The sequence below is a fragment of the Labeo rohita genome, chromosome 18 (genome assembly GCF_022985175.1).
Source record: "Labeo rohita strain BAU-BD-2019 chromosome 18, IGBB_LRoh.1.0, whole genome shotgun sequence".
NCBI lineage: Eukaryota > Metazoa > Chordata > Actinopteri > Cypriniformes > Cyprinidae > Labeo > Labeo rohita.
Window position 1 is genome coordinate 23,839,122 of NC_066886.1, and position 23,196 is coordinate 23,862,317.

Consider the following 23,196-nt stretch of genomic DNA (forward strand, 5'->3'; position numbering starts at 1 on the left):
TTAACATAATAGGTGAATAATTAATTGCAAATAAATCTTTCCTCAAATTTGGCTAAGAAATTACCCACAAAATTAATTTATTATTGTGTAAAATAAGAAAAGCATGAAATAGACCTTACAAAAAAGTAGCTTTAGAAAGAAATAGTTTGATTCAACACAAAATTTATTACGCATAAACTACAGTGGCTTCAATTGCCAGTTGTTATTTACATATATATTTACAGGCCATTTATCGCAGCTCAGAGGTAGCATGAATGCATTTATACTTCAAATACAATTGATAAATAGATAAGCAATGAGATTAATGGTTTTTAAATGGGTATTAAATGGATAGCTCAACCTAAAATGAATACTGGTTTGAAACAACATGAAGTTGAGTAAATGATAACAATTTTTTTTTTTCTGTGAATTATTTTATTTATTTATTAATTTTATTTATTTTAAGTAAATGGCTCTCTGTATGAATAGACAATCATTGGTTCACCCAATTAATTAAAAATATGGATTGATCCAGAAAAAAAACATTGCGGTGTATTGCTTGGAGACGCAGAAATTGTGGCTGTATATGTAATGCTTTTATTGCCAATTAGAGCCAAACAGACATTGTGTTTAAAATATGACAATATTCACTTCATATTTATTGAACAGTTGTATAAAATCAAAAAACAACACTTGTGTGATATTGTACAGGGGTATTTTTGTTATTGTTATTATTATTTTTTTTTTAGATGAAGAGTGGGGTTCACTTGTGCCAACGCTGGTTTAAAGGAAGTAGCATATACTGCTGTTCCAAACTACTGCCATCCAGAGGGAAGGCACGCTACATATTCATGGGCTACCTTCTTATGCTTCATGTGCTGGTTTTCGTGTGCCTCAGTTGGTCCCTGTAGAAAACAGTTGTCATCAAAATCACATATGCAACAAATAGAAGATCTGCAAAAAACTGGTGTGGGAACTGTAAGAGAAAAGCCCACAGTCCAGGCGCTTCCACTTACTGCGATGCATCAGAAAACCAATGTAGGAGCTTCCCTTTAGTTGCGCACTCAAATAGTGTAAAGCAGAATGATGAACTATGATTTGAGACATCGATCTTGATCTGAAACTTACTAAGTCATACTGGTTTCCATATAGACTTCAACACCAGCATTTATAATGCAGAGACCTCATGTGTATTGGCAGATACACAGATGGCCATTAGTATTTAGATTATCTGATGTAATGGCTATGCACTGAAATCTTAAAATTTAGGTAAGCAATTGTTTTTCACATTCTGCCATCAAATAAACCGAAGATGAATGTCCTGTTTGTCTGCACTGGAAATGATCATAAGATCGAAAAATAATTTACGTTGTATGTGTACAGAGAGAATATTGAGTTTATGTGCAAACTTTCAAAAGCTGTTATAAGCAAGCAAACTTGTGAGATGCCTTTATGAACATGATTACAATGTAGAAACACTGGATTGAAAATTAGGGTTTTGGAATTAAAACTAAATTATGGTTTATTTTAAGGGTTGATTTACTTATAGTATGAAACACTGACATGTTTGCTTGCAGAGCCATAAAGTTATATTATTATGTAAAGTAGTTACACTACCTGTTGTGCAACACTGTATATCTGTATATGAAGTATGGTATGAGAAAAAGAGTGAATCTTTGTTGAATTAAACTACTGAGACCTTCCATGTCTGCATTTTTTTTTAACACAAAATAAGCACTAAGGTTTTTTTATGGAAACCTGTTTCTGCCACCGAATAAAAAATAAAAAAGGTAATTGCGACTTTTTATCTCACAATTCTGACTTTTTTTCTCATAATTCCAAAAAAAATAGTGTCAGAACTGCAGGATATAAACTCACAATTGCAAGAAATTTTTCTCAGAACTATGAGATACAAACTCGCAATTGCGAGTTATAAAGTCCAGTTATGAGGTGAAAAAAAGACTGATATGTTTAGAGCAGGGGTTCTCAACCTTTTGCAAGCTGGGCCCCCCCAAAGCTGGTTCATTGCAGTTGGCCCAAAAAAAGAAAAAGAAAATATTGTACCCGACCCGCTTCCTGAACCGCATGTTTAATATCTGCGACTGACAGCAGCGATTATATGCGGCTATGCGGTGGAGATGCGTTCACTGTCAAAAATCATTCGGCATTAATTAGGTTATTTTGTCAAAAGAAATGTTCTTGATTACAAGAAAAATACAGATTGTTCTTGTTGTGATTTATTTTGTCTTTCCTTTATACAGATTTAAATAGTTTCGTTTTCGAAGTACTCTAAATTATATCAGTGATTCTCCGATGTTAAATATGATCAAGAATTATTTTATTTCGATCTACAGTGTAATAAAAGTTAAGAAAAATATTAGCCTATAGCCCTAAATATATAGATTACAAGCTAATTCCTTTTTTCTTAACTTTTAACTTCTAAAAATTATCAAGAATATTAAATCAACTCAATAGGCTAAAGAATTTTCTTATACAAACTTAACGAATGCACTTTAAAACGAAGTTTTCATATATAAATTCAGGAATCACGAATATGACAAAATAATATTATTTTTTATATATTAGTTGTATAGCTATAATAGTTGTATCAAATGAATAAGGAAATTATGCCTTGAATTTATTAAGTAATGTTTAATTTCGTTCGTTTCGCTCTCTGGAAATGTAAAGAAAAATACCGTTTTTACTTGGAATTCGTTTTTAATCCCTGGTTTTAAACAAGGATATACATGAGATAATTTATATATTATTGCTTGAATATTTCCTATAAATTACAAAGGTTTAATTGGAATCTTTATTTCAAACGACCCGACCGCCGCGACCCGAATATCATTAAAAATATTTTTGGATGACTCGTAACTGCGGGTAACCGCGGGTGACCGCAAGCACCCGCTCATTTTGGATCAACCCGCGCATCACTGATCAAACAAATGAGCGCCGTTTTCTAAAGTCTATGAGCGCAGCACACACAAATAAACTAAATTGACATACTGCAGTTAAATTTCAAAATGTGTTGTTTTTATATTTATAACATTTGAATACAGTTCAGCAACATACATCACACGACCTGACGACCAAGAGAGCTGACAATTGACCATCACTTAATTTCACCTCACGATTGAAAATGTGACACTGATTTCATATGACAGTTCAACAAACAAGTTAATAATATTAAGTCACTTATATTTTTGATGAAATAATGACTGTTTTGGTCTATTTTAGCAGCGAAAATAGATCCGATGAATCCAAACAAAGATCACGAATTTGCTTTTTTTTTTTTTTTCTGTTTTTTTTGCTCCCATCCTGTAGCCTACTCGCGCCCCCCCGCAAGAGTGTCCGCGCCCCCCCGGTTGAGAACCACTGGTTTAGAGAATTGCGAGTTTATATCTCACAATTCTGACTTCATTTCTCAGAATTGCTACTTTATATCTCGGAATTCTGACTTTATAGCTCGCAATTGCGATTTTATTTCTCAGAATTGTGAGTTTGTATCACGCAATTCTGACTTTATTTCCCAGAATTGCGACTGTATCTCACAATTCTGACTTTATAACTCGATATTTTGATTTCTCACAGTTCTGAGGAAAAAAGTCAGAATTGCGAATTTGTATCACGCAATTCTGAGAGAAAAAAAAAAAAAAAAATTGTGAGAAGTCGCAATAACATTTTATTTTATTTTTTTTTTATTCAGTGGCGGGAATCTATGGCCTGTTTCTGCCACTGAATAAAAAATAAAAAAGTAATTGCGACTTTTTATCTCACGATTCTGACTTTTTCTCGCAATTTTGAGTTTACGTCTCGTAAGTGACTTTTTTCTCAGAATTGTGAGATATAAACGCACAATTGCGAGTCGTAAAGTCAGAATTGCTGGATTTAAACTCACAATTGCGAGAAATAAAGTCAGAATTACGAGTTTAAATCTCGCAATTCTAACTTTATTTCTCGCAATTGTTATTTTGTATCTAGCAATTCTGACTTTTTTTCTCGCAATTGCAAGTTTATATCTCACAATTCTGATTTAACTCGCAATTGCCAATTTATATTATGCAATTGCAACTTTATTTCTCAGAATTGCGATTTTATATCTCGGAATTCTGACTTTATAACTCGCAATTGCGAGTTTATATCATGCAATTTCGACCTTGTTTCTCAGAATTGTGAGTTCATATCACAATTGTGACTTTATTTCTCAGAACTGCGACTTTATAACTTCAAATTATGAGTTTATATATCACAATTCTGAGAAAAAAAGTCAGAATTGCGATATAACAAGTCACAATAACCTTTTTTATATATATTCAGTGGCAGAAACGGGCTTCCATAGAAACCTTCTTCTTCTTCTTCGTTTTTGCTATTAAAACAAAACAAAATTTGAGATACACTACCAGTCAAAAGTGTTTGAACAGTAACATTCTCCCCACCAAGCCTGCATTTATTTGATCCAAAGTACAGCAACAACAGTAAAAATGTGAAATATTTTTACTATTCAAAATAACTGTTTTCTATTTGAATATATTTTAAAAAGTAACTTATTCCTGTGATCAAAGCAAAAACTTCAGCATCGTTATTTTATCAATAAAAATAAGAAGACTGAGCCCCATAGTCCAAGTAAATGATTATATAAGTTTTGTACGTGAGTTTATGGAACTTCCAATAACTACACTCCAACATTTTATACTGTAACAGCATTTTATTAGCAAACACAGATATAACTGATGTGTGTGTGCGTTTCCCTTAACAACACTCTGTGGGCAAAGCTGAGGAACGATAAGGTATTACACAGTGAATTTTGATACCTCAAATGTTTTTAATTCTTGTTTTAGCTCAATTATGCTACATTAGACCTTCACCATATAAATGCAGGATGTCTGTACATGCAAGCAGAAGACATACAGTATTACTATTCCAAAGAAAAACAAAGACTAACAACATGACACACTGATACAACTGCAAAACAGAAACAGTAAAGACAAGTATTGCATAGGTTAAAACAAACACTTAATGTAATTTGTTAAACAACAGTACGTATTTTTTTCTTCCCCAAACATCAAACTATTTAAAACAATAAATATATTACAACAAAACTTAAAATAGCAAGCCTTTCCTTCGACTTGCCTTCAAACTCTCAAACCCCAAATTTAAAAAGCAAATGACTAAAGAAGAATAAACCCAGTGATGAAGAAAACATTACAAATAATGGCATTTAAGAGGTATAGCTTGTGGTGGTTGAAGAAAAGCAGGGTGTTTTTTTGTGCAGGGGTCATTCAGAAAGTATTCAGTCATTTTTTCACATTTTGTTAGATTGCAGCCTTATGCTAAAATACTTTTTTGCAAGTTTTGCATGTTTATTTAACAGGACAAAAACTGAAATGTCACATTTCTCTGGATCATCTTGATTACTTTTAGCGTAAGGATGAAACATAACAAAGTGTGACAGCAAATATATAATTATATATAAAATATATAACTATAATTAAATGTGTAATAAAAAAAATATAGAAGGTATCTGAATTCTTTTTGAATGCTGTATAACTTTACAAAGACTAGATGCTCTATTCATACTTTGTGAAAGGTTCAGCTTTACAATCATTTGTCATTCAGTAATAAACTACTCAAAGTGCAGCTAAAGACCAAAAAAGTCTTAAATAAAAGTGCTTTTTACGTTTATAGGGCACTATTGAAAAAAAGCTTCGGGTGACATGATTTTCTATGTTTAGCCATCAACTGTCAGAGAAAGGTGGTGAAAATTATCAGGGCTTTCGGGGGGGGGGGGGGGATGTGGGGTCCGAGCGATTTCATCCAATGGGGAGGGCCCACAACAACAACCTGCACTGGGTCCCCAGATTTCCTAGCTACAACCCTGGCTGAAGCAGAGTACTAGAGGATCAGGAAGTCATTTAATCTGCCCTGCAACCTGATAGCCCTGCTTCAGTGGCAGTAATTCACTATAGACCTTGCTTAGCCCCGCCCCCTTTCAACAATGTGCTTATCTGTCTTCGAGTTTATATTTTCACAACATGAAGGTAAGATTTTACAGATTAAAATCTGCCAAGTCTACTGACATCTGCTTTAATCATTACGATGCTCATGATAATTTTCTTTAACTCTACAATACGTAAATTCACTTCAACAGCTAATTACTCTTTAGAGCACAGCAATGCCATAGAAATATATACAGAGTTACTACAAAATGGAAGGTCTAAGACAACAATCTAAAGATAAGGTCAATACTTATCTATAGAGAAGTCTTGGGCATCATTGTTTGTCACTGAAATCGATTGACATGTCCAATCTTCAAATCTAAGGTATTTCATGTATGTCTTGAAAGACTTCACTGTTCTACACAAATGTTAAGTAATTAAAAATAACACTTATAAAAGAATACAAATTGCCAAGACGTCCTAGCTTACACAATGTGAGGTATATTAAACCCTGACTTGTCGGAACACCTTCTATTGTTATGGTTTTAGCATGAAAGCCAATAACTTCACTTCACTGTAACAGTTTTGTTAAGGTCTGGACATTTTAAATGTTAATCATCCCTGAAAATACCTACTCATTTGGTTGTGTTAAAAAATAAATAAATAAATAATATCTCTTCAATATGTTATCATTTGATTAAAAAGAGAATAAACCTGGAATTGTTGGAAGAGTGTAAGATTCTTCACAGCAGACATGTTTTTGGTCTTAGGTATGTACAAGATTATATAGCAAGATTATGTTTTCATTGTAAAATAACCCCCTATAGCAGTTGTTCCCAATCCTGGTCCTGGTCCTGATGATCTCAGTCAGGTGTGTTAAATAAGGGAGACATGCAAAATGTGCAGAGCAGTGGACCCCCAGGACCAGGATTGAGAATCACTGCCCTACAGGTTGATCCAGACTTACATAATGATCAGGGGTTTATTTTGGGACAATGCCTGACTGGCTGTATGTAATCATACTTTTTAAACAGCTACCAAGTAAATAAATCGATGGAGATTAAATGTATGTAGCAATACAATTATTTTATGATGCCTAAAACAAAGCCAAGATACCACAGTGATATACAGTAGAGACACAAAACTATAGTGTAGCAGCTGTGTAGGAAATTGTGTTTCTGGGAAACTAACAACAGGCCTGTTTATCAGACATAATTATATATATATAGATATATATATACAAAACTTGTTGTTTTTTAAAATAGGGAACATTTTACAGAGCCACTTTGATGTCATGCTGTCATGCAAATTTCTGTCATTTATTAATGACTTTTTCATAAAAATGTGGGATGGATAGGGAGTAGTGCATGCATACATCAGTATTCTGATCATATGTTTGTTTGTTTTTTGGGTTTTTGTTTTTTGGGGGTTTTTTTTAGCACATTTTACCAATTCCAAACCACATCAATTAAAACAATTACTACTAAGCTAAAGTATATTCATTTATAGGTCATATGTCATTGCTGATAGGGAAAGGTATTAAAAAATATATATTTATTTAAATGACACTGAGAGGTCAAAAATTATTAAATGCCCAGGAGAAAGCTGTAGAAACACTGTAGAAATTTAAAAATTAAGCATGACCACCGTACAATAACATACTCAATGTGTCAAAAGGGTTGCAAAAACACTTGCAGTATAAGCCACAACTTCCTTCATCAACGATTGCATTTATCACCTGTAAAATCTTATGTACAAGTAGTAGTAATTATTAAGACTGATGTAGTTTGGATGGTAGCAGAGTTTTATTTAATCAGGGCCTTAAATATAAAACTATTTTCTAAAACAGAGGTTGGGACTGAATCTATCGTATCTATTATCTATCTATTATCGTATTATGACATATTTCAGAGTAAAAATGAGAAAGAAAAGTTGTTAGGCAGGAATTGATTTTATCAAACAGTTGTTGATTGGATTGTGACAAGTGAGTGTTTCCTACTGGAATGGTCACTGAACACAGCTGCGTTTTGCATTTCACAGGAATGCAAGGATGAATTGTTCACAGTAAGACCAGTAACATGCATTAAAGGGATCGTCCACCCAAAAAATTACCCTTTTGTTAATGTGTTAATGTGCAAAAGATGAATTTTTTTTTTAAATCTAAAGAAATAAAGTAATGTACATTTGGGATGACATTAGGGGGAGTAAATGTGAGAGAATTTTCATTTTTGAGTGGACTATCCCAACTATTATTATATATTATTATTATATATTTAAAAAAATATAAAGAATCATTTTTTGACAACTTTAAAAGTAAAACACAAAACAGTCAACAGCCTGTATGTTTTCTGAGGAAGAGAAATCGTATGCAATATTTAATTGCTCCACATTGATTGCTAAAGCAAGACACCTCGGCTCTGTAAATTGACTTTTGCTCTGTCTGTGCAGAGCTGTGCAGGTAATCCTTATTCCCCTGGTCTCAAGAGGCAGCTGTTCAAGGACTGTTGCTTGGAGCAGGCAGAGCAAAACTAGCTGCATTTTTTATATTAGGCTCTTCTAAAAGGCATGATTTATTATTGTATCAAAATCTTCCTCATAGGTAGCCTTAGCTGCAATTTCATGTAAAACAAGCACAGTGATGCTGAAACACCATGATTTCACTGGAACTGAAGAGTAACAGGCTCACCGTGGATTATGTAATTATTACACAATATCCTATTACAGCACATGCATTAAAGCAAAATGTAAACTGGGCTCATTAAAATGGTGCTGCTCATTTTAATGAATGCAGGACAGGGGTCTTGTCTCCATGACCATCCATATACACTGCAGCTAATCAATCAGTGTTTTACATCGATGGAAATATGACTACGTTTGTCAAATAGTGGTTACCTTTTTGACGTCAATTCGATTTCCCATTCTCTACCTAATATCTTTTAAGCAATGACAAAAGCACAGACAACGGTGTTACATTTACCATGTGGTATACTACATACGTTTTTAATGGAAGGTCAGTAGATCCTTCAGGATGCACTGCTGGGTAAATTTTTAGTCCTACTATGGCGAAGCCTTGGCTCATGATTATTACTTAGCCAATTCGTCGAGGGAAGTCATATAATTAATATTCATGAGCAAGCATCGCCATAGCGGAACGGCTGACGCGCGCACTAAATAAAATGTATCCAGCCGTTTTCCCATTCTCTTGGAGGAGATATTTTAAATCTGTGTCGTCTTACTCTGTAATTATTCCCATTGTTGTTGTCCCAAAATTCACCTCCATCGACACAATACTTGATGGCAAACTGCAGTGTTCCTCCAAATTCCAGAAAGGTCGGGGTGATGATTTTGAAGCTGAACTTGTCAGTCTGCCCGTCGCTGGAATGGGGGACGTAGGACGCCAGAATATCCATAAATGTGCTCCAGTTATTTAAGGTGTACCTCAAATAGACCTTTTTTTCGAAAGCCAAGTTAAAAACCCGCACGATCCCCGAGAGGCTGAATTCATCAGCCTGAACAGTCTCCAGTAAAACCTTCGCTGCAGTAACTCTGTCAAGGAAGTCTGGCAGGGATCCTGGATTTGTGAAGAGCAGCTCCATAAACACGGACTGGCTTGATGTGTTGGACTTGTCGAAGTTATTCAAGTGGAGCGCTCTGGCTTTTTTGAATTTGTCAATAATGCGGTCTGGTACCTCAGGCATATCCGTGTCATCAAAGTGTTTGATGGAAATCAGGTCCAGGCCCAGAGAGTCGGCGAAACGTACCTTTTTCTGACTGCTTGGGCTCCGGCTTCGTGCGATCTCTAGTTTGGCTCTTTCAGCCGACGTGGGGAGAGACTTGCACCTGCGGCGCTGAGTCGGGCTATGCGGGGGCTTCAGGAATGACTCCCTTCCTCTCGGTTTTTCATTCACTACGCTGATCTCTAATGCTTCACAGTCCCCATTCTTGCCCTCCTCCCCCTCCATCTCTTCTTCTCCGTCCTCCAGCTTTTGCTCTGATGCTGTCAAGCTTCCGAACAGCCTAGCGATACAACTGTAATTTCTGGGGAGGCAGTTCTTGGGAGGCAGCATTACCACAGCAGCCTCGGTTTCCATAAAAGAGTCTGCAAAATCCTTTGGAAATGTTTCAGTCGAGGTCTGATGTTAAGTGTCCTTCCGCATTATAGGCTACGGGAAGCTGTGGTTGATGGTACTGCGGATATCTGAACCAGTCTTTGCCGAGATGCTGCTGCCGGCTGAATCCTACTATGGCAAAGCTTTAGGTCATGAATATTGATTAGGTCAAGCGACGCTTCTAGCCAACCTTCCTCAGTCACGAGGTCAAGAAACACAATTAATATTCATAAGCCAAAGTAAGCTTAGTTAATACGCCAGCTGACTATCAATCACTACCAACGTCTACATTTCAGCCAATCAACGGAACTTGACCTGCACTTTTTTTTTAATAGTTAATATTCATGAGCACATCCGTAACCATACTTGAATCAGTTGATTCTCTGCCAGTTAGACACACCCCCTCAGCTACAAGCAGTCCGTGCGCTGGATCACGTCTCACAGTAGAAGAAACACCGCAATAACAGTTCAAAGTAAACGCATTTTCTTAATGAAAAACCGTTTTGATACCTATTATTAATAATGTGCCTGTATGACTCCCGGTATTCATTTCTGCACGGCTTATGCAACAATTAGCTAGTTGTATTGGCGATAGCAAAGACAGGGGGATTCATGCGACAGACTTTGTTGCTACATTTCAAAATGGCACAGGCCCTGTACCTGTTAAATTTTCACAAAATTAAGAAACTTAAGCATGCGATAAATAATTTAAATCATTCTGTCATATTAAAGCGCGTCGTCAGTTCCTTAGTACAAAAAAAAAAACTACAACACATAAGCTATAATTCGTTTAATTTTAATTTTATGTTCTAAACAATATATTGTTTTATTAACAATATATAGGCTAGCCTACATCGTACAACAAGTGTTATTGCATTAACAAGTGTTAGAACCATTGCCGACATCACGCCACGTCTTTTTCCACTACGTCATCTTCTCCCACGGTTATCATGACAACAGGACTCTAAACATCCGTTCACGCATTTTACTTAACAGAAATGGAATAGGCTACCAATTTATGCATTTGTACTCCTTTTTTATTGCCAAACAGTACCACATTTAAGATGTTAGTGTTGTCAAACCTAACGTAAGTTGGCAGTTAATTATGTATTTTAGTTGCTTATTGCGTGTTTGTTATTCTTATGATGCATGTATTTACATGCGTTTTGCTGTTTCAGTCTTTCATTTGGCTAGTTAGTTAGGGTGTCATAAGAAACAGTTTTTCCTTGTCTACATATATTATCTGACAACTTCAGAAGTATTATATAAGAGTCAAAATTATCTTTACAGAAATCTCTCAGGCTCTGACTGAAGCGGTCCGGAATGAATAGCACTGAAGTCTGTGCATCAGACGATACTGATGCTGAGAATCAGCATACGACTGTTGACAGCACAAAAAGGAACACAGAGTCTTCAGGCAGACAGTATGTCAATGTGTTGTTGGATCTCAGCGAAGAGGATTGTTGCAGGGAGCACAATATGCATTTGCTTCAAAGCCGCACTGGCTGGGAAGACGCTGTAAGTCAAATAAACACGACTGAAACAGAACTAGAACAGATTTTAGATGACAATAATGTCCTATAATGTTCTTTTTAATCACCCATTTGTATTTATTTGCATGTGTTCCTCATTCATTTATGATTATAATTATTTTCATTCAGTATTTCTTGTTTGTATATCCATCATTTTGTATGTAAAACATTACCCAAATAGCACATACGTCTGCAAGATGTCTGTTAAAGATCACTTGATTTGGAAAGCTATTTGACATCTGACGTCTCCGTGATGTATCCCTGATAGCGCACACACATCACGGAGACGTCTGTTTGACATCTGAATGACATATTTTTTTACAGTGTTTGCTCATCTGCAATACGTCTATAGGACAGATGTCAAATAGACATCTATTAGATATCTTTAAGATGTTTATAATTTACAATATATGTAAAACTGACATCTTACAGACGTCTGTCTGATGTTTGTATGCAGCAGATACTTTCCAGATCAAGTGGCCTTTACCAGACATCTTGCTGATGTATGTGTGCTATCTGGGATGTATGCTAACAGGTTAACTTATTATGTATTTGTGGAAATGCATATTTCAGATAAAACTTAGTGAGTAATGTTCTTACAATGTAAAGATTGCATTTGTTAATAATTTCAAACTAAGAAACTCACAGGCTGAATTTTTTAAACAGGTTGAAGGTTGGGGGAGATTTCCTCCTTTTGGTGTATTTCATCAGCCGCCAAGGAAGGGGAAAAAAATCAGGCAAGACATCATAGACTTTCACTGTCTCCTCTGTGCAGACCTTAATCTTTCTGATCTGCCAATCTATTGCTCTGCTGGAAATGCTCTGAAAACTTTCAGGAAGGCTGCCCAACCCCATCTGGATCTTGCAGAGGAAGCTGACAATTCCTCTTCAGATGAACTGTACTCTTTCAGCTTATCTCTTCAAAATATGCCAGAGCCATTAATCAACAAATTGCTGTCTGGAGATGAAGAGTGTAAACAAAACAAATCATCATCAGTCTGCCATTACCATACAGAACCGTGTCAAATCCTGAAGGAAAATAGAGCTGCTCTTAGCATCAGAAGCTTTAGCGTGTTGCCGCCTGTCAAAGAGTCCAGAAACCTGAGGAACTACAGTCTTTTTAAAGGACTGGAGCCAGCAGAGGTCATGATGCCTGATGCCACCAGTGCCGTTACTGCTGATGAAAGATTGAGCATTGATTGTGACACAGGAAGTGTCTTCAAGACCCTCACAGACTTTATCCCAGAAGAGAACAGCTATAGGTTAAAGGGATCTCCCAGCACAAAGCATTGGCTGTCCCAGGACAGCAATCACCTGCCATCTATTTTTAATGTAACTTTTCAAAATAAGTATGGTTTACCCTCCAGCACCGTGTCAAATACATTACCCCAATCTTCCTACCCCCTAGGAAGAAACCTCAGGCAGGAAGAATTGACAAGGCCTTCCACCAGGAACAACACCAATTATAGATTACATTCTGGCCACAAAACAAGAGATCTGAAAAGACCTGAAGCTCATCGACTAATGCTGATTGGAACAAGAGTTCACATGCCTATGTGAATAATATCTTTGATCTTTAAACTCTTTGTATATTGTTGCACCATACTGTTTAGAGTTAAATGTCATGATTCTGTTTGAGACTCGGAACAAAAACCTCTCACTCTGGTTTACTTGAAAATGTGCTACATGAAGATGAATACACAACATACAGAGATAAAGAGAAGTTGGATTGTTTGAGACTGCAGGATCCAATTACTCAGAACCATGCTATTTTACTATGCATGTTCAGTGTTCAAACTAGCTAAACCCTGTCCAATATTCACTAAAAATGAACCTGGTTAACAGCTGAATTCACATGTGCAGACTATCCTTTACAAATATACAACTGAACAGGAAGATCATAAAAGATGATCAGAGACGAATATGTAACCTTCAGTGATCGATTTTTTTTTCAGACTCACTTCAAAGTATTATTTGATTCCATTAAATTTACCACAATTAGGGAATGTTCTACAAAGCTGATTCTAGCTGAATGTGCCAAAAATAACCTGATTCAGAACACAGTCATTTGCAGACCCTAATATTTGCTCAGGACAATAACAGAATAGAAGAAAAAAACATTACTGTATTAGCATAATATAACAGCAGAATTTTGCTTGATTCAATTAATGGTCAAACAGTTATTTTCTGCAGTTTATTTTCCAGTTTCATGTGCATCAGCATAGGCTAAACAACAGAACATAGCCAAATTATACACATAACCAGCCCCTAAAGAACAAAAATAATCATAATTTTCTCAATATACCCAATTATAAATTATGTCCTATATTAAGTTAAATAAGACACATGTTGAAAAACAAAAAGCAACACCAAAGTTTTCTTTCTTGGCACAAAAATATGCATGCACTCTTTACAGAGAAACACATGAGCTTAGCTCTTTCAAGTTTTCTATAGCAATAGTTTTCACTATGACATCATCATTGTCTACACAAAATTAACATATTCAGTTGCAGTATATTCCAAGATCTAAACAGCATTTTAATTAACGTAGCGGCTGAGTTCCTAGTGTTTGGCATAAAAATACTAAAGCTCTTTTGCAGTTACAATGTTGAGAAGCAGCCAATGTGACGTCATAAAGGGAACAGACACTGCGTCATTTACATTCTACTTGAGGAACTATTTACATAAAGTACAGAAGTACAAATATATGGGACATTTCCATAATTCATAATATACATACACACACAAACACACAGAGACATACTGAATGAAAATGAAAATAAAGCTATGGTTGGCTTTCATATTTAGTGTAGTAAGGCCAATGAATAGTGAATTTTGCATCACACTTAGAGATGAAACATTCATAAGAACCAAAAAGGACAAACAAAAAAAACTAAATTGAAAAAACACACAAAAGAACATCAATTCTACATCTCCTCCATTAAGCAGCACTGTGATTTCATGATCTCAATCAAAAGTATATGAACACTTAAATTAAGGCATCAACAAAAGGTTTGTAATACCATATATGTGTAAACTGTTACTTGAAATCATAAGGAGAGATTAACATATTCCATCAAAACTGATACTTGCTTTCAAAAGAAATATTAAAGGTTTTGTTTTACAGTAAACATTTGCAATTTGCTTATTTGAATCTACTCACAGTACAGAATGCAAATCACAGTAAACAAGAGCAAATCCCCACCTCCGCTTTAGAAGGAAATGTGACATCTGAAACATGCATAAGATTCAAATTCCACTGATGTAGGATGTAACGATTAAATTATGCCGCCATAACAGTCAGCAAGAAATATTTGCATGAATTCTGTCATGAATCAAGACCTAGATATACTCACAGTGGCTATTATATGAGACTAGAGCATTGCACTAATAAATGTAACACAAGTTTGTTCATACCACAAAGCAAACAAGGTTAAAAAAAATACCATGTACAAAGACAATAAGACTCAAGACATCTAAACAATATCAGACTGTAATACAATATATTTTAGTTGTGGAATGAATGTTTATCATATCTGTCTGACTTCTGAGTAACATCAGTACCAACTTATTACACATCCCCACAAGAGGCTTTGACCTGACCTACTGCAACAAATGAAATACTTTTAGGACTAACAAATTAAAAGTGACATGATAAAGTGCTGTGAAGATACATTTATACATCCTTAGACTTGGGCAGATATGCAATACCTTATTGTGGAGACCATTTTAAAGTTCTGCCAGCCTTGCTGAGGGAGATCCTAGGAATGACTCCATTATGTGACCTAAATCAACCAAATCACCTTTGATGGAGCTTTCAGCTCTTAGTTTTCCCATTGTGTCGAAATAGTGAGAGGAGCTCCTCACATGTTTGGGTTTCCACCGAGCTAAAGTGAGACTCCATGTTCCAGGCCAAGTCTGCTGAAAGGAAGTCGTCCACTGCTGTTTGGGTCTCATTGCTAGTGTGAAAGAGTTGGCCGAGACTCTGAAAGGAACTGGAGATGGTCTGGGTTTCAGCACTGCTGAGCCTCACCTGCCCATCATGGGAGCACGGCAGTGAAAGTGGAGCAGGTCGGATGTCAGTCTGTGTTTCTGTGTCTGAGGACTCCGTGCTCATGCTGAAACTAGACTGTCTGAGGATACTGCCAAGGGGCATGTGTCCACTCGTGTCTAGCAAGAAGTTGAGGTCTGTCTGGGTTTGAGTGTCAAACATCTCAAGTTCCAGATCACTTGGTTGCACCCTTGTTCCAACATCACTGTTGTGCCCATTACCAAGGTTTTCAAAGAGCAGGAAGTCGGTCTGTGTCTCAATGTCTAGGAGTTCCAAAGTTGTCTCTGTGTTCAGACTGTTCAAACCACTTTCTTCTGTCTGGGTCTGAATGTGTGTTGCATTAAGGAACTCTTCAAAGTCAAAGTCAATACCAGTGTGATGCGGTTCATGCGTAGCAACTAAACCTGAAGCACAGCTCGAAGCAGCTCCAGCCATGCTGTCAGAAAGTATATTCTCAAGGTCACGGAAAAGTATCATGGTCTGAGTCTGGTTGTCTGCTACTGTGTTTTGGTGCAAAATGTCAGTCTGGGCTCCAAAACACATGGATGCAGTAGTCTTGTCCTCAAAAAGCCCAGCTCCAGTGCTGGTCAGAGGATCTTCTAAACCACTGGTTCTGAAATGTGCATCAGCAGCTGCAGTCTGAGTGGAGACACTGAGAGTATCAGTATCAAAAAGATTTGTGCACATTGCTTGGTCCATCTGGCTTTCATCCACAGGGGCTGCAGAACAGCTCGTTTGCGTTTCTCGGGTCACATTAAAGGAAGAGAAACTGAAAACATCTGTCTGTGCTCCAATGGAAAATGTGGCTTTGATTCGTGAGGGTAGCGTCTGGGTTTGCACATTAACAGGCAGTTGAATCTGAGCGCTTACGCTGATGTCTGTCTGAGAGCAAGAGGACACCGAGGCCTCACAGCAAGGGGAAACAGTCAGTGGTCCAGCATCCATTCCTTTGTTGAGGTATGATATGTCAGTTTGAATGTTTGTTGAAGTGCTTTTGTTTCTGGATCCAAGATCCACTGGATCTCCCACAGAGGCTTGACTCTCAAGATTGACCTGTACTCCTGTGCTAGTTGTTTCTGGGCCTGATGTATGTACAGGAAAGGCCTCTTTCAAAGTCTTATTGTTCACATCAGGCACCACTGTGCCGACCGGCGGTGACAAAATATGCACAGTGCTTACGGACCCTTGTGCATCCACAGACAAGACCAGTGACCTCAAGGCACTACTTTCCGCAGAGGGGAGGAGAACAGGCAGGTGGGTGAACTGCATAATAGGAACGTTGACTAGGGCCACTTTGGGCTTTGGGAGAAGGAGTTTCTGGGGGTTTCTAGGGTGGTTCGTGTTGTGTTGTGCTGTGTCTGAGGCTCCAGTGACTAAGATGGTAGGGACTACTCCTTCACTGATCTTTTTCTTACAGTCTGGAATTTCATTTATTAGTTCATCAGGCATACAATTTGTTGCACTGCTTGACAATCTTTCCATTTTCCTCTTCTTCACTGGTGGATACCTATAAGACAAACATTGCATTTTAACAAGATGGACAGTAAAATAAACAAACTTAAACTGGGATATACACTGATCAGGCATAACATTATGACCACCTTCATAATATTGTGTTGGTCCCGCTTTTGCTGCCAAAACAGCCCTGTCCTGTTGATGCATGGTCAACATGGCCCCCTGAAGTTGTGCTGTGGTATCTGGCACCAAAATGTTAGCAGCAGATCCATTAAGTCCTGTAAGATGCAAGGTGGGACCTCAATGGATTGGACTTGTTTGTTCAGCACATCCCACAGATGCTCGATTGGATTGAGATCTGGGGACTTTGGAGGCCAAGTCAACACTTCAAACTCACTGTGCTCCTCAAACCATTCCTGAACCATTTTTGCTTTGTGGCAGGACGCATTATCCTGCTGAAAGAGGCCATGGCCACCAGGGAATACCGTTTTCATGAAAGGGTGTACATGGTCTGCAACAATGCTTAGGTAGGTGGTACGTCCACATGGATGGCAGGATCCAAGGTTTCCCAGTAGAGCATTGCCCAAAACATCACACCTCCTCTGCAGGCTTGCCTTCTTCCCATAGTGCATTCTAGTGCCATGCGTTCCCAAGGGAAACAATGCACACGCACCCGGCCAGCCACATGATGTACAAGAAAACTTGATTCATAAGACCAGGCCACCTTCTTCCATTGCTCCGTGGTCCAGTTCTGATGCTCACGTGCCCACTGATGCCACCTTTGGCAGTGGACAGGGGTTAGCATGGGCACCCTGACTGGTCTGCGGCTATGCAGCCCCATACGTGACAAACTGCAATGCACTGTGTATTCTAACACCTTTCCATCAGAACCAGCATTAACTTTTTGAGAAATTTAAGCTACAGTAGCTCGTCTGTTGGATTGGAGCATACAGGCCAGCTTTCGCTCCCTACGTGCATCAATGAGTCTTGGCTGCCCATGACCCTATCACCGGTTTACTACTGTTCTTCTGACCACTGCAGACTGGGAACACTCCACAAGAGCTACAGTTTTAGAGATGCTCTGACCCAGCCTGTCTAGCCATCACAATTTGGCCCTTGTAAAACTCAACTAAATCCTTACACTTGGCCATTTATCCTGCTTCTAACACATCAACTTTTAGGACGAAATGTTCACTTGCTGCCTAATATATACCACGATGAAGAGATAATCAGTGTTATTCACTTCACCTGTCATCTGTCATAATGTTATGCCTGGTAGGTGTAAATTAGCAATGAAAGTTACAGTGGCTGTCCTGAGAGAAGATATTAGTGTTATGATTTATACAAGCCAAGGTAGAAACCATACCATGCTCTTTTTTACATTTTCCCATTACAAAATATACAACCAAATAAAATGAGTACCTGTGCTCTTTGGGAACCTCGTGGCCTGTTCTGTAGATATGAGACAGCAGTGCTGCTCTACTGGCATAAGGACAACCACATGTGCAGCTGTATGTCCTCCCACAATCCTCAGCATGTCTCCGCAAGTCCCACTCAGTGCTGTAGCCATTACTACACTTCAAACACTTGTGCTTCTTTTCTGCATGCATCTTCATAAAGTGCTACACATAAGTAAGATTAGGAAACAGGTTAGTCAGCTGTTTTCCTAGCAGGACATAAATTATATATCAAGTTCTATAAAATGAATTTGTGTCAGTCTGACAAAAGGAACAGTATATTACCATCACAGAAAAATAGCAAACTCCAGACAAATAACAATGGCATGTACCTGTTTAACAAGTGAAAACTGAGAAAAGGGTCTGTTTGGTCCTCTTGGGCAGCCTTCTATTGGGCAACAGTAGAGCTTTTGTGATTCTTTAATGTCCTTTCGGATTGTAGGGTTGACCAGACCCTCCTGAAATCAAACCAAACACAGTGAGAAACAATTTTAAAAGATGACAACAAAGCAACAAATATACTGCTTTGTGTGTAAGTAGCAGAAACACCTTAGTTTGGTCTGTAACCTTTATTCCCTGAATACGGAATGAGATGCTATGTCAGTAGCAGATGCTATGAGAACACCATCCAGGTGGGATTTTCTGAAGCTTATATAGATTCACAGTAATTTATTGGCGGATGGTGCTAGACCACCCATCGCCGCACTGCATCACTCTTTAAAAGTACATGTTTGTGCCATCACAACTCAGATTTCCTTATCAAGTAGAACATACTGAAAACAGAGTAGAATGGCAAGCAACGCAGCATCTTGTTCCCAACTTCTGAGACATTCTCTTTCACTGGGAACACACTATGGGAATAGGAGATACACACTTTTAAAAAGCCATCCCATTGACCCCGAGGACAATAATCCACTCAGTATGGGTGACCAAATACGATGAAATCCAAAGCACGGACAAACAAACACAGAAATAACCACAGGCAGAGAAATTGTGTTCCTAAAGAAGGAAAAACTGAGTTCTGATGGCATTAGCACATCATTTTAAGGCATTAGTGATGTGATGCTTTGGGTGGTTAGTGTTATCACCATTTCATTTTCATCAAATTTTGGTCTGTTAATCATAACAAGCGATCATATTCAGAAGAAAATACACTACCAGTCAAAAGTTTCTGGACAGTAAGATTCTTATTGTTTTTTTTTAATGTAGAAGTCTCATCTGCTCACCAAGCTTGCATTTGTTTGATCCAAAAAAGTTGTGAAATATTTTTCTTACTTAATATAACTGCTTTCTCTTTGAATATATTTAAAAATGTTATTTATTCTTGTGATCAAAGCTAAATTTTCAGCATCATTACTCCAGTCTTCAGTGTCACATGATCCTTCAGAAATCATTCTAATATGCTGATTTACTGATCAAGAAACATGTTATTATTATTATTATTATTATCAATATTTAAAACAGCTGAGTACTTCTTTCATGATTCTTCAATGAATAGTAAGATCCAAAGATCAGCATTTATCTATAATAAAAGGCTTTTGTAACATACTCTATACCATTAAAAAGAGTCAGTATATTATTTTTATCTCATTTATATGTATATATATATAATAGAAATTATAAAAAATTATTACTTTTATTTAGCAAGGATGCTAAATAAAAGGATAAATTGATCAAAAGTGATGATAAAGACATTTATAATGTTACAAAAGATTTCTATTTCAGATATATGCTGTTCTTCTGAACTTTCATCAAAGAAACCTGAAAAAATTCTACTCAGCTGTTTTCAACATAATAATAAATGTTTTCTGAGCAGCAAATCAGAATATTACAATGATTTCTGAAGGATCATGTGACTGGAGTAATGAGGCTAAAAGTTCAGCTTTGAAATCAGAAATAAATTCCATTTTAAATTTATTCAAATATAAAACAGTTATTTTAAATAGTACAAATATTTCACTGTTTTTTACTGTTTTTTTTTTGTGTACTTTGGATCAAAGAAATGCAGGCTTGGTGACCAGAAGATACTTCTTTTTCAAAAACATTAAAAATCTGTCCAAAAGCTTTTGACTGGTAGTGTATATTTTCAAATATTTTATTTTTCCCACAGAAGACCGAAAAACATATGAAAACAGCATGAGAGTAAGTAATAATGAAAGAATTATATTTTTTAGATAAACTCTTCCTTTAATGCTTTTCAGTCTGAATGGTCAGGTTCAGTTTAATATGCTTTTTCATCAACTGGTTGCAACAAGAAGAACAACAGTACACTGCATTCCCATGCTACTCACCAGACAGACACCACATTTCTATGTAGCTTGTTAATTCACAGGGGAATGCAACAATCAGAAAATAATATTTATAAGTAAAAAAAAAACAAAAACAAAACAAAAACCATGAAATTAGCAAGACTCCCAACCCAGAGTTATAAAACCATGTTGACAATGTACTTTCCTCCTCAGTGCCACAAAGACTTCAGAAATCAGAATCAATGCCTGGCAAACGGCCGTGATTGTGACAACCCCATAGCAAATTCAGTGCAAAGGGCTCTGAATTCCTATCGACGCCACTGGGTCTGAGTGTCAAACATCTCAAGCTCCAGATCACTTGGTTGAACCCTTTATCCAGCGTCATTGTTTTGGCCATTACCAAGTTTGTCAGTCTGAATCTGTTACAGAATCTGAATGTGTGTCACATTAAGGAACTTTTCAAAGTTCATGTGTTGCAACTAAACCTGAAGCACAGCTCAAAGCTGACCCAGTCACACTGTCAGAAAGTATATTCTGAAGGTCTCGGAAAAGTATCATGGTCTGAGTCTGGTTGTCTTCTACGGTGTTTTAGTGCAAAATGTCAGTCAAGGCTCCAAAACACATGGACACAGACAATGGAAGATCCTCCTCAGTGCCACAAAGACTTCAGAAATCAGAATCCATGTCTGGCAAACGGCCCTGGCTCGTTCTGTGTTGCAAACTGGGTTACGTCACTCAGGCTGTCAGCCTCACAAGCAGCTCTCATTTACTGCATTGTCGATTCTGCCACGAGCTGGCAAAAACGCTGATAAGGAGATGCTTAACATCCCCAGAATAGCTCTGACAGTGTGGTTTCTCTTTATATTATAGCACATGCAGTCAAGCACAATAATTGTTAGAAATATTTCTTATCTGGGGGTTCAAGATGAATTTTGTTTAACTAACTAAAAGGACAAAGTCGTATGTTATTCTAGTGCATGCTATACAGCAAATATAGTGCATGTTATATAATTATATGTGTTTAGAGTAGAATAAAATGTTTTAAACTGATTCTCATTCAGAATCAGAAAGAGATATTAAAAAGACATACATAATAGACTTAAAAAGAGTCGAGATAAAAGTGAAAAAAGATGCACCCTGTAAAAATGAAGCAGAACTAAAAGTAAAAATATTAAATGACAAATTTAGCATGGTTCTAATGTAATGTTGTACCTTGATTCTGTGGGACTTAACCAGATGCATGTTGAGGGCTGGAGTATTAGGCAGAATCTTCCCACATCCTTCCACCGTACAAAGAATGTTGGTCCGCACTTCTTTGGTGAGCTCTGTTATGGAGGGTTTAATAATCTCTCTGTCTTGTAAAGGCAGCTTCTCGCTGCATTTTTGCGTTTTGTGACGGCTATTACTGTTGACTGTTGATGCAGCCATGATTCAACACACCACAACGCACACATTCCCTTCCGGGACACGTCGCATAGCAACCAACTCACCACAGACAAGTCCGCACATTTACTTCCGGAAGACGCATAGAAAGAACGCATGCATACGCCCACACGTAAAACTAATGTACCGCTGGGTGTACATCAGTTGTACTGTACTTTTCAGTTATAGATTAACATTTGTGTTTAAGACGAGTTTGCACCAAATATTTAACAGCTGAAACTTGCTGAAACGCATTGTCGCGCGTCCAGTATAGGCAGAGCAACGTATTGTCTAGTTTTCAGACACGATGTAAAACACGATATGCTTTTATCAGTGTTTTTGAGCATCAGAAAGATTGAAATGGAATTTTTTAATGGAGAATAGAAATGTTAATTATTTGAAATTATTTAAATAAAAACCTTTATTAACTTTATAAATGTTTTTTAATGCACAAATTAGCACATTTACAACACAAGACACAAAAAACAAGATTGGAAATGGAATAGATTCTGATATAAATATAGATAATAATATATAGATTATAATATATAGATAAAATATAGATAAATATAGACATAAATCAGGACAGCACTAAAGTAGTAAATATTTCGAAAAAGGAGTATAAGTTTTACTTTCGTTTAAATCGTGAAGAAATACAGGAAGATTTACACTTCTTCTATTTGCGAATGTGATATTCTCCTGAAGAAAATTACCATGTTTACAAGATCCAAAAAAGTGATTTATATATATATATATATATATATATAAAGTCATCATCTAAAACTAAGGGATATATTATTATTTCACCTGAAAACAAGTTAAAAACATCCATCCAAAATTTAGTGGTAAAGTTAGTGTGGTAAAAAGAACACAGTAGTTTCAGATAAGGAAAAGCTCAAGGAAATCTCTTCTGAAAAATTACTCTATATATCCTAAAAATACTCTATGGATACATAGTAAATAGAACTTTTTTGTACAGCTAAAAATAACTAAGCCTTGCATA

General features: G+C 36.8%; 4 protein-coding genes across 10 annotated transcripts in view; 2 read left to right on the plus strand and 2 right to left on the minus strand.

Moving 5' to 3' along the window:
- The window catches only part of si:ch211-220f16.2 (trichohyalin), a 45,763-nt gene extending 44,081 nt beyond the window's left edge, over positions 1–1,682 (plus strand). For all 6 annotated transcript variants that reach the window (XM_051134521.1, XM_051134524.1, XM_051134525.1 and 3 more), the window contains one exon: positions 729–1,682. In XM_051134521.1, the coding sequence (XP_050990478.1) occupies positions 729–890 (162 nt within the window). In that variant the 3' untranslated portion in view covers positions 891–1,682. The remainder of the gene's footprint in view (positions 1–728) is intronic.
- Positions 1,683–4,667: 2,985 nt separating this feature from the next.
- Positions 4,668–10,178, minus strand: LOC127181002 (protein phosphatase 1 regulatory subunit 3E). Its single transcript, XM_051135472.1, has one exon. It carries the CDS (start codon positions 10,007–10,009, stop codon positions 9,086–9,088), a length of 924 nt encoding a protein of 307 aa, XP_050991429.1. The 5' UTR covers positions 10,010–10,178; the 3' UTR covers positions 4,668–9,085.
- A 234-nt stretch (positions 10,179–10,412) lies between these two features.
- si:ch73-103b9.2 (uncharacterized protein LOC100150067 homolog) lies at positions 10,413–13,753 on the plus strand. 2 transcript variants are annotated; one of them, XM_051135584.1, is made up of 3 exons: positions 10,413–10,500; positions 11,318–11,545; positions 12,226–13,753. In XM_051135584.1, exons 2-3 carry the CDS (start codon positions 11,351–11,353, stop codon positions 13,117–13,119), a joined length of 1,089 nt encoding a protein of 362 aa, XP_050991541.1. In that variant the 5' UTR covers positions 10,413–10,500; positions 11,318–11,350; the 3' UTR covers positions 13,120–13,753. The 2 variants fall into 2 exon arrangements, with proteins under 2 accessions (XP_050991541.1, XP_050991540.1); XM_051135583.1 differs by lacking the exon at positions 10,413–10,500 and adding an exon at positions 10,819–11,114.
- A 796-nt stretch (positions 13,754–14,549) lies between these two features.
- On the minus strand, positions 14,550–22,232 carry atmin (ATM interactor). Its single transcript, XM_051135582.1, has 4 exons — positions 21,984–22,232; positions 18,855–18,980; positions 18,488–18,687; positions 14,550–17,117 (listed from the first exon to the last, which is right to left on the minus strand). Exons 1-4 carry the CDS (start codon positions 22,197–22,199, stop codon positions 15,377–15,379), a joined length of 2,283 nt encoding a protein of 760 aa, XP_050991539.1. The 5' UTR covers positions 22,200–22,232; the 3' UTR covers positions 14,550–15,376.
- Positions 22,233–23,196: the final 964 nt, after the last annotated feature.

Bases quoted from the DNA above. Each gene is read 5' to 3' on its own strand.
- si:ch73-103b9.2 (XM_051135584.1), top strand. From the start codon at position 11,351: ATGAATAGCACTGAAGTCTGTGCATCAGACGATACTGATGCTGAGAAT. The intron at 11,546-12,225 runs GTAAGTCAAATA...TTTTTTAAACAG, and splicing joins GCACTGGCTGGGAAGACGCT to GTTGAAGGTTGGGGGAGATT.
- LOC127181002 (XM_051135472.1), bottom strand. From the start codon at position 10,009: ATGGAAACCGAGGCTGCTGTGGTAATGCTGCCTCCCAAGAACTGCCTC.
- atmin (XM_051135582.1), bottom strand. From the start codon at position 22,199: ATGGCTGCATCAACAGTCAACAGTAATAGCCGTCACAAAACGCAAAAA. The intron at 18,981-21,983 runs GTACAACATTAC...GTTTGATTTCAG, and splicing joins TTAAGTCCCACAGAATCAAG to GAGGGTCTGGTCAACCCTAC. The intron at 18,688-18,854 runs GTACATGCCATT...ACTTATGTGTAG, and splicing joins AGTTTTCACTTGTTAAACAG to CACTTTATGAAGATGCATGC.